At 48.1% G+C, this 13,731-nt stretch overlaps 1 protein-coding gene across 1 annotated transcript in view; it reads left to right on the plus strand.

Annotated features, from left to right (window-relative positions):
* Positions 1 to 60: 60 nt before the first annotated feature.
* COG7 (component of oligomeric golgi complex 7) overlaps positions 61 to 13,731 on the plus strand; it is a 14,274-nt gene continuing 603 nt past the window's right edge. The window contains exons 1-16 of the mRNA XM_015642409.3: positions 61 to 638; positions 1,135 to 1,251; positions 1,402 to 1,570; positions 2,563 to 2,645; positions 3,398 to 3,520; positions 4,843 to 5,041; positions 7,047 to 7,174; positions 7,383 to 7,537; positions 8,736 to 8,852; positions 9,365 to 9,430; positions 10,090 to 10,276; positions 11,250 to 11,390; positions 11,823 to 11,906; positions 12,225 to 12,339; positions 13,291 to 13,434; positions 13,592 to 13,725. Of these exons, the coding sequence (XP_015497895.1) occupies positions 516 to 638; positions 1,135 to 1,251; positions 1,402 to 1,570; positions 2,563 to 2,645; positions 3,398 to 3,520; positions 4,843 to 5,041; positions 7,047 to 7,174; positions 7,383 to 7,537; positions 8,736 to 8,852; positions 9,365 to 9,430; positions 10,090 to 10,276; positions 11,250 to 11,390; positions 11,823 to 11,906; positions 12,225 to 12,339; positions 13,291 to 13,434; positions 13,592 to 13,725 (2,085 nt within the window). The 5' untranslated portion in view covers positions 61 to 515. The remainder of the gene's footprint in view (positions 639 to 1,134; positions 1,252 to 1,401; positions 1,571 to 2,562; positions 2,646 to 3,397; positions 3,521 to 4,842; positions 5,042 to 7,046; positions 7,175 to 7,382; positions 7,538 to 8,735; positions 8,853 to 9,364; positions 9,431 to 10,089; positions 10,277 to 11,249; positions 11,391 to 11,822; positions 11,907 to 12,224; positions 12,340 to 13,290; positions 13,435 to 13,591; positions 13,726 to 13,731) is intronic.

Consider the following 13,731-nt stretch of genomic DNA (forward strand, 5'->3'; position numbering starts at 1 on the left):
ATCCACCTCGGCTCTCGTGGTTATTCACCAACACATCTCAACACGCGTTAAGTGCTGGGAAACAGCAGCTCCTGCCAGTGCTGGGTTAGATGGGCTAGCAGGGTACATTCTTCTCCAGAAGGGTTGCCCAGCCCTGGCACAGGCTGCCCAGGCCAGCGTTGGAGTCCCTGGAAGGATTAAAAAGCGGTGTGATTGTGACACTTGGGGATGTGAGTTAGCGGTGGCCTTGGCAGTGCTGGGGGAACAGGACTGGACTGTTGGGAACAGTTGGACTTGATGGTCTCAGAGGGCTTTTTTAAACCTAAATGGTCCCATCATAAAATACATACTTAAAGCTCAAAGATACATCCGGAGATTTATCTTCGATGTTTTGCTTTTTTGTCTAGTTTTGGGTTATGTCAAGTGCTAAAGACTAGGTAAGATTATTGAAAGCCCACGTGTTCCTGCAAGGGCTCTCACCCCCTCACTGACTGCTGTGTGTTCCTGCAGAAACAAGCCATCAGGCTCTCCAGAACATGCCCAGAGTCCTGCGGGAGGTGGAAGTCCTGAAACAGGAGGCGACATTCCTGAAGGAGCAGATGATCCTTGTTAAAGAAGATATAAAGAAGTTTGAAGAAGACACAGCTCAGTCTATGCAGGTCAGTTCTTGTCTTAGTGTTTAGCTGCAACTTGTGAAATTCTAAAGGTTCCAGAGTTGTTAATATGAAATGATCTTGTGAACTTCATATAGACAAAACTGCTTCTTTTAACATTAACGGTAGGAAGGTGGGTGTGACACAGGCCTGTGCATGTCTGAGGAACAGCTGCTGCTCAGGTGTCAGTTCAGAGCTGCTGGTACCTGCCTGGGGACACTGCTTTCTGCCTGGGGTGCAGAGCATCTTCAGGTGAAGTAGGTACCGAAAGAACAAGACCAGAATTCAAACTAACCTAAACTAACCTAAACTAACCTTCTCTTGTTTGACTTTGAAAGATGATTTTACATCTCTGGTTCCTTCAGACCATTCCATCTTCTTGTAATAATATAATGTTTTCACACCTTTTTGTTTTTAAAATAAATTTAAGCAGAAGATGACTCCCAAGTGTGTGACAGTCATTTTTTCAGTGGGGGATGTAGCGTTGTGTTTTTTCCTTCAGGTTCTGGTAGAGATTGACCGAGTGAAGTCCAGGATGCAGCTGGCTGCTGAGTCACTTCAGGAGGCTGACAAATGGAGCACACTAAGTGCAGATATTGAAGAGACTCTTAAAACACAGGTAAATACTGAATTATTTGGTCTTTGTGCCTCCAGCTTTTCAGGGAACTGTGTTTAAAAGTGGGATTTTGAAGCGGCTGTGAATCACATCGCTGCTGCTGACGCTGTCTGAGGTTGCCCTTGGTAACAGGCTGCCTTCCCCTGCTGGCAGGACGTGTCCCTGATTTCAGCCAAGCTGACGAGCATGCAGAGCAGCCTGGCCATGCTGGTGGACACGCCGGATTACTCAGAGAAGTGTGTGCACCTGGAGGCACTGAAGAACCGCCTGGAGGCCATGGCCAGCCCTCAGATTGTTGCTGCTTTTAACTCCCAGTCTGTAGGTCAGTAGCTCTCGGTGTCATTTACTGCCAGCATAGAGTTTATTGTCTCTAAAACAGGGTTTGGGTGGAGAATTGGTGTCCTGAAGGCTCCTGATACTGGGTCCTGTGCTTCTCCTGGTGGAGCAGATGCTCTGAAATGCTTTGGGCTCTGCAGCTGCCTGCAGGCCGGTGCTACTGTGATTTTCCTGTGGTTTGGGGTACCTGTGGCCACTGCAGGAAACAAGAAGATTACAGAATGTTGTGGACCATGTGGATGTGTGAGATGGAGGTGCTGCTCAAATAAGCAGAAGGTCCCTGGTTTTCTGTTATCAAGGTGTTGCTGTAATCAGGAAGGAAATTTGTTTAGAAGCGTTCTGACTTCCTACTACTTTGTAAAAGCAGCATTATAAATTCTCCTTAGAAAATTTGTCTTTTTGGGCAGTTCTTTGTGCCATTCCTTCCCTGTGCTCCTGTCAGCACTTCTGAAAAGTAGTTGTTGTGGTTGTTGACACTCATCTTTGTGCACCTTGAGGTCCTGGAGGGATCTGGGGCTATGGGGTACAAACCAGACTTTTGAGGAACCTGTGTTTCTAAGCTCTGTGCAGGGGCAGCCATGAGTTAGTCTGAGGCACAGGGATCATTTTGAGAACAGGTGAAAGCAAAGCTGAGGCCTTTATCAGGTATCTTTAGGTTTGTGAGTGCTGGCTTGTTTCTAGAAACTAATTATTTCCTTCTAGGAAATGCTCTGGCTTTATCTGGCTTTAATACTGAATGTGTTAATACTATGTGCTGGTTAAGTTAAATTCATTCCTTGTGTCTGCTGCTTGATCTTGTTTGAGCTTGGATTTCAGTGAGTTCTGCTCCTGTTTGAGAAAATAAGCAAACCAGAGATGGAGTTGTAGCTTTCTGCGTGACCACTGTCTGCTCCCTTAGAAGAGGATTTCTTGCTCAGACTGATGTCCCACCCTCAGCGTTGAGGCTGCTCCTGATGCCTGTTACTTTGTTTTGTTTAGATCAAGCAAAAATGTTTGTTAAAGTCTTCACTGAAATTGATCGGATGCCCCAGCTTCTCGCTTATTATTACAAGTGTCACAAGGTAAGTGTTTTGGTAACGTTTTAACATTGCAGAATAAAAGTCGTGATTCTTGCTGGGCTGTGGCTGCAGAGGGAGCTGCTGCCCCACGGATCTCAGCTGTGCTGTGGTGGGGGATGGCACCTGCTCCTCTGTATTTCCTTCTTCCACTTCTCTGCCTGGCTCTGACCAGCTTTGGTGACTCCCCGTGTTGCAGGAGTAATTCTCCATTTGTGTCCCTGTGTCCCTTCCTGCAGCACACACAGGATATGTGTGTCTGCTCCATTTCTCTGTGCCTCATGGTTCTGCTTTGCTTTCTGTGGATGTGCCCATGTCAGCAGTAACTTTATTACTGCAACTTGCCAGCTGCTGCCTTCTGTAAACTCTTTTCAGGTAAGATTAAAAGCTGGAATTCCAGACAGTTCTGTAGCCATAACCTGAGCTTCAAATTTCTCACATGACTGTGACTTTTGAGGATTAAGTTCAAGGCTGGGTCTTGCCAAGTATTTCAACTATTATGTGGGGGTATCAGTTGCAATCTCATTTTATGAGTAAAATACCAATGTTAATTAAATCTTTGAATCACTAGCAAGCCTCAAGCTTCATGCTGAAAGTCTTTTCCTTCTGTGGTGCTGAATTATGGCTGAAACATGGAGAGGGGAGCAAGGGTGAGCCTCACGTTTTGGCAGAAGTGCTGTGTGTGGGGAGTGCTGGGTTTGGCATAACAAAAACAAGAGCTGTCAGTTTTCTTCTCAGATGGTTCTATTCCCCATCAGGTGCAGCTGGTGGCCGTGTGGCAGGAGCTTTGCCAGAGTGACCTGAGCCTGAATCGCCAGCTGACCGAGCTGTACGACACCCTCCTGGGGACCTGGCACACCCAGCTCCAGTGGGCAGCACAGGTGCACAGACAGCTTCATGCTGCTGCAGGGGCAGGACAGGACAGGGCTGGGCACCCTCTGCATGCTCACAAAGCTCTGAAGAGCTCGTGGCTGCTCTCCCTGACTTACACTCTTGGTGCAGGATGGTACTTGCAACCCATTTACTGTTCCTTGTCCAGCCCTTGCAGACAGGGTGTGAGCTCTGGTGTTCCACCAGCAGCAAGGTTGCTGTGTTATTGACATTAAAGCTGCTCTATCACTTTCATCTGTACCTTAAGTTAAAACTAATTTGTTGCTGTTGTAAATGTGTGCTGTTGCAAGACATTTGAAATGCCTGAATTGCTTTATCACTTGGCCTGGAGGATGCCCTCAAGGTCGCTGGACTGATGTGTGTTGCTCTTTGTAAGATATCTGAGGGCTTCTGCTGTCACCCCTTGGAGTCTGTGTTCTTGTTTTCCCTGCCAAGAACAATGTAGGATCAAAAAAAGTTTTTGTCCTTTGGTGAAATGAAGAAATAAGTTCATATTGTTGAAGAGTTTTTCATCCATGAAGGCTAAGAGATTCTTATCTTCATGTCACAAAGCCAGTGTCAGTGCAAGGCCTGTGCTGCAGAGGAGCTCAGTGTTTCCTTGAAATGTATTTTTTCTGCCTAATGATTCGATGTGACTTACAGGTCAGATGTCAGGTTACATTTTAGCAGATACTCTTTGAACTGGGGATTGTAAGAAATGGCACATGGGGCACAGCTCATGTCACTCAATCTCCTGTGTTGCTTCTGTTTTCTGAAAACTCTTGGACCTTTTTGATGGTAAACCCAGCTTTCAAAGTAAATGAACAGGATAGCTGATGAAAAGTCACAATGAAGGCTGTAAAAAGTTTTATGCTAGTGGAGTGGCTGATTCTCAGCTGATTACAGGATTTCTAGCCTTTCCACTGCTGACTTCTGTCTATCTGACCAGTAATTTGGCTTGTGATATAGTCCTGTGTCTTCATATTTTACTGATTAATGTTGTTTCCCAGCACACCTGTGTAAACTGAGTGCACTGTTTCAAATGCCCTCTTCTGCCAGGTGTTTTTTGAATCACTGTAGTACCTGTGTTCTTCTGAATTCAGTTTTTGGCCTGTGCCTGTGCTTCTAGTTTCTTGGTGGCTGTCCTCAAAGCACAGCAGTAAATATGTGCTGCCCTAGCTGTGCAGTCAGGCTGTCCTGTGTGCTAGGTCAGCTTTAGCAGAGTGCTTTGGGTTTTTCACCCCTTTGTGAGGTGCTTCAGCGTTGGAAGCTGCCTGCTGCTCTCTGCTGCTGCGTGTTCCTCTCAGGTAATGCAGCTGTTCTGCTGCCACAGGTTTTCAAGAACCCCCATGAAATCGTGACTGTGCTGTTGATTCAAACTCTGGGAGCTCTGGTGCCTTCCATCCCGGTGTGTCTCAGCACTGCCATGGAGAGGACTGGCCAGGACACCAAGCTGACCCAGCTGCTGGAGCTCCACGATGCCACCGTCCACTTCGCCAAGGGGCTGGAGGTGGCCATGCTGCCAAACCTCAGTAAGGCTCTGCCACTGCCTGCTCTCATCCTGTGCTGCCCCCCTTGTAAAGTCCCACTGTGGGATTTTGGTTAGTTTTAGGTGAGGGAGGGATTATCTCTTCTAAGCAATGCCCAGTTCCAGGGCACTTGCACCTTTGTGTTTGTGTGTGTATCTTACACAGGAGCTGTTGACACAGCACTGCTGTTTCCTGAAGCAGCCCTGTCCTGAGCATGCTGGCTCTGCAGGGTAAATAGCATTTAGCACTTCTCCTTTTACAAGCTTTACTGTTTCTTCTGTCTCCCAGATGAGGAAATGTCTCCAGGGAGGCAGCGAGACCCATTGTGAGTGATCACAGAGCAGAAAAGTTGAGGAGTTTCCTGGAATTGTCACACCTCACTAAACAAGAGAAAACCTGCTTGAAGGCTGCATCCATTGGATGCTTGTATTTGATTTTGTAGTTTTTCTGTTGCTACTGGCTTAAGGTTTAATCAAGTGACAATGCCCAGTGTTTTTTCCCAGCAGCATCCTCAGTGTTTGTTTCCAAATCTGCCCTGTGCTTTCCCCTCCCTGGGACATTTGTCATTTTGGTCATGATTGCTGAGTAATTCCCACAAACCACACAGCTCTGAGGTGCTGTGTTTGCACAAGTTTACGCCTGACTGCAGCTCTTGGATATTTATAGTCCCTTATGAATTTGGTGGGGCTGCTTCAAAGGCTGCCTATGGGAAAATCCAGAATTAAAGCTAATGGAGCATTCCTGATGCTGTGCTTCCTGTGTTTGGTTCCTCATAACATTGTCTTGAGCTGTTTAAACCCAGATTCTTTCGTGATCCTGTAAATGATGATTGCTGAGCAATGTCAGGGAGTGTGACTGTGTCTGTTGTCTCTCTGGTTGCATACACATCAGTCATTTTCTAGCTTAATTTATGGTTCATTACAGAAATTATTAAAAAGGACTTGGAAAAATAATGCTAGATTCTAGAAGATGATGGAATAGGAAGATCACTGTTGAACTGTTATCTGAGTGTGTTAAAAAAAACAAAACCCAAAGCCTTTATTTCCATCTCTTTTAGTGTGGGGCAAGATGTTTGAGAAAAGAAATATCTCAAGAATGGAAAGGCCAGGTGACTCAGCTGAGAAGAGTCAAACCAGTTCCTGTGTGTATGTGAGGGGAGGGCTCAGCTGTGATTCACAGGATAATTCAGTTTGGAAGGGACTGATGATCTGGTCCAGTCTCCTGCTCCAAGCAGGATCTGCTGTGAGGTCAGGCCGTGGTGCTTGGGGTACTGTTCAGTCTGCTCTCCAAAGTGTCCAAGCACAGAGACAGTGCTGGCTTTGGACAGACTGCTCCATTGCTCTCCTGTCCTCAGGGTGTGAAAGTCTTTTCTGATATCCAGCATTCGAATTCATTTTGGTTTGTGGCAGGTTTGATTTTGGCAGAGCTTAGTGAGAGCAGCTGGTGTCCAGTTCTGAGCTGAGCAATAACCATTCAGCCCTGATGTGTGTTTGGGTTGGCAGCTCCCAGCCCAGGCTTGGCTCTGACAGGCTGAGTTTGTGCTTCACGTTCAGCTCTGCCTGATGAACGCTGGCACAGTGGCTCTGAGTGAATTGAATTAGTGTCAATTATTTTAAGTGTGAGCTAGGCTTTCTGATAAATGAGGATTGCCCCTGTTTGATGGCGTGGGAGTAATGTGTTTCACTTCTCAGATGGTTTCAATTCTTCTGCTGTAGGTTGGAATGTTTGATAGATTTTTGTCACCCAGGCTGTTTTGGGTCAGTGAGTGTTAATTTTCTTGAGGCACTTGTTGAGGTAGAACATCTTGGTTTTAGGAAGCAGGTAGAGATAATAATCTTGTTTCTGAAAAAATGAAAAACCCAGTCTGTGTAGTTGAGATTGAAGCTGTTGGGCAGCATTCCAAGCCTGTGCAGGCAGCATGCTCTAGTGAAGAACTTCATGTGGCTTGAAATGAGGCTTTTAGTAGCATGTTCATCTCTCTGTAGATTAAACATCTGATTCTTTGCAGAGGAGCAGAACCTGGTGAAAGTGATGGAGCTGGTGGAAGTGGTGTATGCTCCATACAAGCCCTATCAACTCGAATATGGAGACCTGGAAGAAGAGAATCTCCTCATCCAGATCAGTGCAGTGCCCTTGGTAATGTACCAGTCTTTGTTCCAGGGGGAGGCTGAAGCTCCCACTAAGCACAGGGGTCTTTGTCATGGTTACTGCTCTCTTTGCCCCTCTCCCTTTTGCTTCTATTTCCTTTTATTTGTAGGAGAGAGAGCACTGTGTTACACAAGGTGTGTTTTCTCTGTTGCCTGGAAGAAGAGTCAGGCTCAGCTTTGCTGTTGTTGTTGTTTAGGAGCATTGGGAAGTGATTGATTGTGTCCAGGAACTGAACCACTCCGTCAACAAACTCTTCATCCTGGCGGCCGCAGCCATCGACAACTGCGTCAAGCTCACGGATGGCCTGGGGGTGTGTGGGCTGCTGAAGGCCCTGAAGGCTCTGTTCTCAAAGTAAGGTGCCTTTAGGTACTGCTCCATTTATCCTGAGCTGGTAGTGAGTGTGCAGCTTGTGGCCAAGGACTTTGTAGTTTATGGAAAATGGCTGAGAGCAGAAAGTGTCTGACTGTACCATGAATCATCAATATCCCTCTTGCTGCTTCATTCGAGCACAGGCTGTTTTCTAGAGGAAAAATGGAAGATTTTATGGCTAAATCAAAGGTTTGCCAGCTGTTTTATATTCTGCTTGGGCAGAGTTTTCATTTTTAATAAATACTTTTGAAGGAGAAAATATTTCCCAAAACAAAATAAGGCTGATGAAAGTGGATCTCAGTGGGGACATAAGTCTGGAGGTTGAACTTGATCATCTTGGAGGACTTTTCCAACGTTATTGATTGGATGAATACACAGTCCAGGACAAGTGACCTCACATTCAGGATCTGCCTGTGAGTGTGAGATACCCCAGGGAGTGAGGTTCACTTTTAGGTCTGGTCCTAAAGTATCACTTTCCTGTTCCTGTACTGATTTACTCCTTATTCCTTCACGATAGTGGAAGAGCTGCTCACGAGGAATGAATCAGGTATTGCTGCCCTGTGGGAAGGGGGAAGAGGAAAGCACAGATCTCTGATCTCACCTTCTTTATAGGCAATTACAGAGCAATGTACCTGCCTCCAGCTTATGGGCATTATTAAAAAGAAAACGGGGGTGTGTAGAAGACAGAATGTTCTTTTTATCCATGCTCTCATCTGGGGAGTAGCTGAGAAAACAAATTCATGAGATTGTTGTCACCATGTTCTGGAGTAAGGGCCAAGTGATGATGGAGTTGCAGGAGCAATATAAACTTTTCCTGGTCTTACTAGGAGATGATCAATGTAGTGGTAACTAAAATGTCTTACTCCTTCTTTCTCAGGGGTAGAGGGAGCTCCTGGTGATCTACAGGCAGCAAACTGAGATCCACACAGCATCTTTCACACTTCTTGTCTTCAGCTCTAGGCTTGAGTGGGCTGTGGCTGATCAGTTCTTCACATCCACCTGTTTGGAGGGGAACCAGGGTGTCTCTTCTGTACTCCTTTTAGTATTTCTGGTTCATGTTTGGCCCTTGCAGAGGACTGACTGAGGACAGGACCTTGCAGAGGACAGGACACGTCTTTGTGCTGCTCTCCAGCCTGTTTCCTTATGCTGGTGCTTCTCTCTGCTCCTTTTCTCACTGCAGGTACACATCTGACTTCACAAATACACTGCAGTCTATACGAAAGAAATGTAAACTGGATGATGTCCTGGCAGATTCCCTGTTCCAGGAGGACTGGACTGCATTCCAAAATTCTGTCCGGTAAAGGCTTTGGGGATTTTTGTCCGGTTCAGAGCTGATTTTTGTATCAAAGCTGCAAGGGAGCTACTTGGGGTCAGCTTGCACAAGTTCCCAGTGCAGAGCACAGGGCTGAGCTGGCAGTGCTGCTGGAAGCACCAGTGTCAGTCATGGGTTTCAGGCTGCTCCTGGGAGGGGAGGGCTGTGGGGCTCCCCACCCTGCCTGGAGCAAGGCTGCATCTCATATCACTTGTCATATTAGCAGCTCTTAGAATTTTTCCCAGTGACACTGAGCTGGGCTTCCCCACCATGACAAGAAGCAGGAGGTGGATGAGGCCATTGGGCAAAAAAAAATCAGTGTTGTCAGAAGGGTGCAGAGTTAATCACCAAATTGACTCTTGACAGATGTGTGGGCTGTGGTTTGGTTATGGTGTTTCATAATTACTTGACACAGGTCTGAGATGGGTTCTCTGGGGGGGGGGGTCTGGCATTTTCTGCCTCAGATCTCAGTGTGTTTTTGTCTTGTTCTTTCCCAGGATCATTTCCATTTGTGGTGAACTGCTTCATCAGTGTGGAGACTTTGAGCAGCAGCTGGCCAGCAGGTGAGCACTGGTGACCTGAATTCATGAGCTGCCAGTGTAGGAACCAAGCTGAAAGAAAACAAACCCCAGGGTGCCTTGGTTGCATAGACCATGGAGGGAAAGGCAGCACTGAGATGGGGCACAGAGTGTTCCACTCCATCATATTCCCTGAGACAACCCCCAGAATCCTTTTCCTTGGATACCTGGCTGGCCACCAATGGGCTGCCAGATGGGGGTCAGGAAGGAATTTTCCACCAGATCAAATTGGCAAGATCCTCACCCTTGTGACACGGGGCATGAATCACGTGCTGAAATGAGTGTAGGTGTGCCTTTCCTGATGGCTCCTCTGTAACCTGAGGAGTGTAGGCACACGTAGGTCTTGCTCCTCCTTGTGAGCATGCACTGCTCAGCCTGTGGCTCCTGGAAGTGCTGAGCCTGGCCTGCAGTGCTCAGTGGGGCCCCACTGCCCTCGTGTTCCCAGAGCACAAACCCCTCTGTCCTCTCAGCACTTCTGCAGCTGCTGAGTGGCACAGTGGCTGAGAGGACTGGCTGCAGGTGGAGTCTGTCAGTGAATGCTCTCCCTCAGAGTCACTCAAGGGTGGTGCTGGTCCTTGGGCCATGAGGACAGGACTGCCTAGCCCAGAGGGTTCTGCTGGTGACTTTTGTGTACTTGTTTGCAGGATTTTATCAACTGCTGGGAAGTATCTCTCAGACTCCTACAGCCCTTGCAGTTTTTCTGGCTTTCAGGACACCAGTTCTGCAGAAAAGAAGAGCTCTGTAAAAAATCCCTGGCAGGAATACAATTATCTCTTGAAGGAGAATCCATCTGAGTACGCCAGCCTTATGGAAACACTTTACACCCTGAAGGTAGCCCTGGTGCCTGCAGAGCCTGCTCTATCACAGTGGGCACTTGGGCCCATACTGGGTAGATGACACCTGGATTTCCCTCCAGCCTAAAGACTTTTGATGCTGGGCTGCAGCCTTTCTGTGGGCTGTGTTCTGCAGAGACACTGATACATGGAGAGATGAAATGTCCAAAGCCAGGAAGTCTGGACTCATTCCATCTCTCCCCAGATCTGGCTCTGTTTTGCAAACATGCCCTTATCAGCTCAGGCAAGGGAGATTTTATCACAGTGATCATTAGGAAGGTTGTGTTGGAGCCACCTCAGATTCTGGAGCCCACACACCACCTTCTGAGGCTTTCTCTGCCACTTAGGCTCTGCTGCCCTGTCCAGTCTGAAACAGAATTCTGCAGGATCATTCATGCATGAATCTGTGAACAGGGTAGAATGACTGTAGTTATCTTCTCGTGGATCTAAGTTATGTTTGCCATCATTGGTCACATGAAGTAGTGAATTCAAGGTTATGAGTTTTATTTCCTCAAAATGTTTTGATTTCTTTTGCACTTGGTTTACCTGCAGTTTTTGTGGTTCCACCTTTAGTGTCATGTGTTTGACTTGAAAGCTTGACTGAACTGTCCCATTCCACAGGTACTCTTCAGGTAGAACGTAATTCCATGCAGGGCATCAGTTCTGCCCTTTGAGTAAAAGGCAGTTTTGCCATCTTCTCTGCAAGTTTCTCAGTATCCAGCATGTGCCAGAGCCTGGGGAGGCTGGAATGTGATTCTGATTCCTTGTCCTGCAGTTCAGAGAGCAGTGGCAGTTTCTGTTTTGAATGACTGCTTGGAATAGGTCATTCCAAAGGAAACAGGCTGTGCCGTCACAGAGGAAAGCTCTGCTGCACAAGGAGGGCCTCATAAAACCTCTGCAAGCATGTTAACAACAGCCCCTGTGTGGCACTTCAGTGCCTGTGTGTGTAAATGTTTTTCTGTCTGTGTCAGGAGAAAGGCAGCAGTAACCACAACCTGCTGTCGTCGTGGCGAGCGGCCCTGAGCCGCCTGAACCAGCTGTCCCACCAGCTGGCCTTCGACTCCGTGTTCCTGCGCATCAAGCAGCAGCTGCTGCTGGTCCCCAGGATGGAGGTGGGCACTGGGGCCTTGGGCTCAGCTGAACAGGCAGGCTTTGCCTGGGGGATCCCTTGGGTTGGATTGCTTCTCTGTCTCCTGCTCAGAACGGTTCTCTCTGGTGCCACATTTCTCCCACGAGCTGCGGGCACTGGAACACTTTCCCTTCCCTCACCCACAGCCTTTGCAGCACAGGTGTTTGGAGGCTCTGGTGTTTGTTTGAGGTCTTGCTTTTCTGGCCTGTCTGAGCATGTTTCCCACAGGGAGCTGGGTAGGGAAAGGGTGGGTGTTTTGGGCCTGAAGGTAAACAGTTTCCTCACCATCTGTGTTCTGCTTCCTTCAATCCCTTGGGTAGTCACAGGTCATGTTGTTGGGTCACCCCTTTCTGAAACACTGACAGGCTTCATGCTCTGGAAGTCATCAATTCATCCTGCACTTTCTGTCTTACAGGGCTGGAGTTCTGGTGGCATTGGTGAGACCCTGACAGATGACCTGCCAAATTTCAGCCTGACCCCTCTGGAATACATCAGCAATGTAAGAGAGCTCAGCTGTCTTTCTGCTCTAGAAAACAAATTGCTGGGAACACTCCAGAGAGCAAAGATTTGCTTGAAGAAGCAGTTCTCTGTACAGGTCTTTCTTACCATGAGTGTTTCAGTGACTGCTTCTCTGACCTTGTGAAAAACTATTTCTTGTACCAAGTGTAATGGTGCACAAGAGTCAATTTGTAGGTGAGTGAGTGGCTGTCAGGCTCAGCTCTCTGCTTTCAGGTGTATTTACTGCAGGTGACTTTTTCTCTGGGAAAGGACTTGCCTCATTTGTTGAGTGACTCAGCTTTTGGTTCTTCTATTCTAGATTGGCCAGTACATTATGTCGCTTCCTCTGCACCTTGAGCCATTTGTCACTCAAGAGGATTCTGCTTTGGAGCTGGCATTACATGCTGGAAAACTGCCATACCCCCCAGAGCAAGGTAGGGAGAGGCCAAAGGCCACAAAGCTTTCCCATCCTGACATTACACAGCTGGGATGTGTTACAGTGACAAAACCATTGGACATCCCTTTCCTATCACACTGTTTCTTCCAAGAATCCTTCAGTAAAAGCAGGAGTAGCCTCTAAATAATGAGTAAAACTTTCTTAGGTTTAATTCAAACTCCAAGCTGTGGCTTGGTCTGTGTGGGTTTGGTGTTGATTAAAACAATGGTTTGGGGTCTGCAGAGTTGTGTTGGGTTTTGGCTCCTGTTCTGGCTCCAGGGGGCTGCTGTGTGACTGATGCTGCTGCAGGTACCAGGATTAGTGACACAGCAGCCCCCTGGAGCCACCTAACGCCTTTCCCTGCAGGCTGGCAGTGTACCTCGTGCTGGGCTTAGTCTCTTCATGGTGCTATTGCCACAGACAGTGAGGAAAGCACAGAGCTTGGTATTTACAGTCTTCCTGCACCCTCCCAAAAGTATGCTCTTTAGTTCAGGCTTTTGCATTTACTATTATGTCACCTTGAAGAATTTACATGTTGAAATGGCTCGTTAATTTTCAAAACACTAATGAACACAGGCTGCCTTAAGGGCTGGAAAAAACCTCGTGTGAATCCGTGTCAGTGCTCAGGTTTGCAAACTGCTCCTGGGAGAGGATCCTGTGGGAGGTGCCAGGCAGTGCCCTGTCCCAGCTGGTCCCCCTCAGCCCTTGGGAGTGACTTACCTGGAGAGTGTCCAGGGGAGTGTTTTGTGTCTGGAGCTCGTGTCAGTGGTGTGCAGTACAGGCAGAGCACAGGACTGCTTTGATAACTCCAAAAGCAGCTGATGAAGTCTGCCTGCCTGCATGTCCTGTGGAAGGAGCAGTCAGTGCTGTTACCCAGCTGGGATGAGGGGTTGCACAAAGGCAGCGAGGGCGGGTGGGGAGCTGGCAGCTGACGGGACTGTCTGTGCAGGGGACGAGCTGCCCGAGCTGGACAACGTGGCTGATTACTGGCTGGGCTCCATCGCCAGGGCCACGATGCAGACGTACTGCGAGGTGATCCTGCAGATCCCACAGCTCACCCCACACGCCACCAAGCAGCTGGCCACGGACATCGGTGAGCGCGGGCACGGCTGGCGTCACCCACGGGCTGCTCTGCACTGCTGCATGCCAGCCACTGCTGGGGACAGGGTTCCCTCCGTCACCAGCAAGGCTGTCTTTCATCTCACCGTGTCTATTGCCACTTAAATACAAGTTTTTCCTTAATTTTGCAGATTATCTCATAAATGTGATGGATGCCCTGGGCCTGCAGCCGTCGCGGACGCTGCAGAACATTGTAGCTCTGCTGAAGGCCAAGCCAGAGGAGTTCCACCAGGCTGCCAAGAGCCTGCCCCGCAGGATGGCAGCTGCCATC

This window comes from Parus major, chromosome 14, assembly GCF_001522545.3.
Source record: "Parus major isolate Abel chromosome 14, Parus_major1.1, whole genome shotgun sequence".
Taxonomy (NCBI): domain Eukaryota; kingdom Metazoa; phylum Chordata; class Aves; order Passeriformes; family Paridae; genus Parus; species Parus major.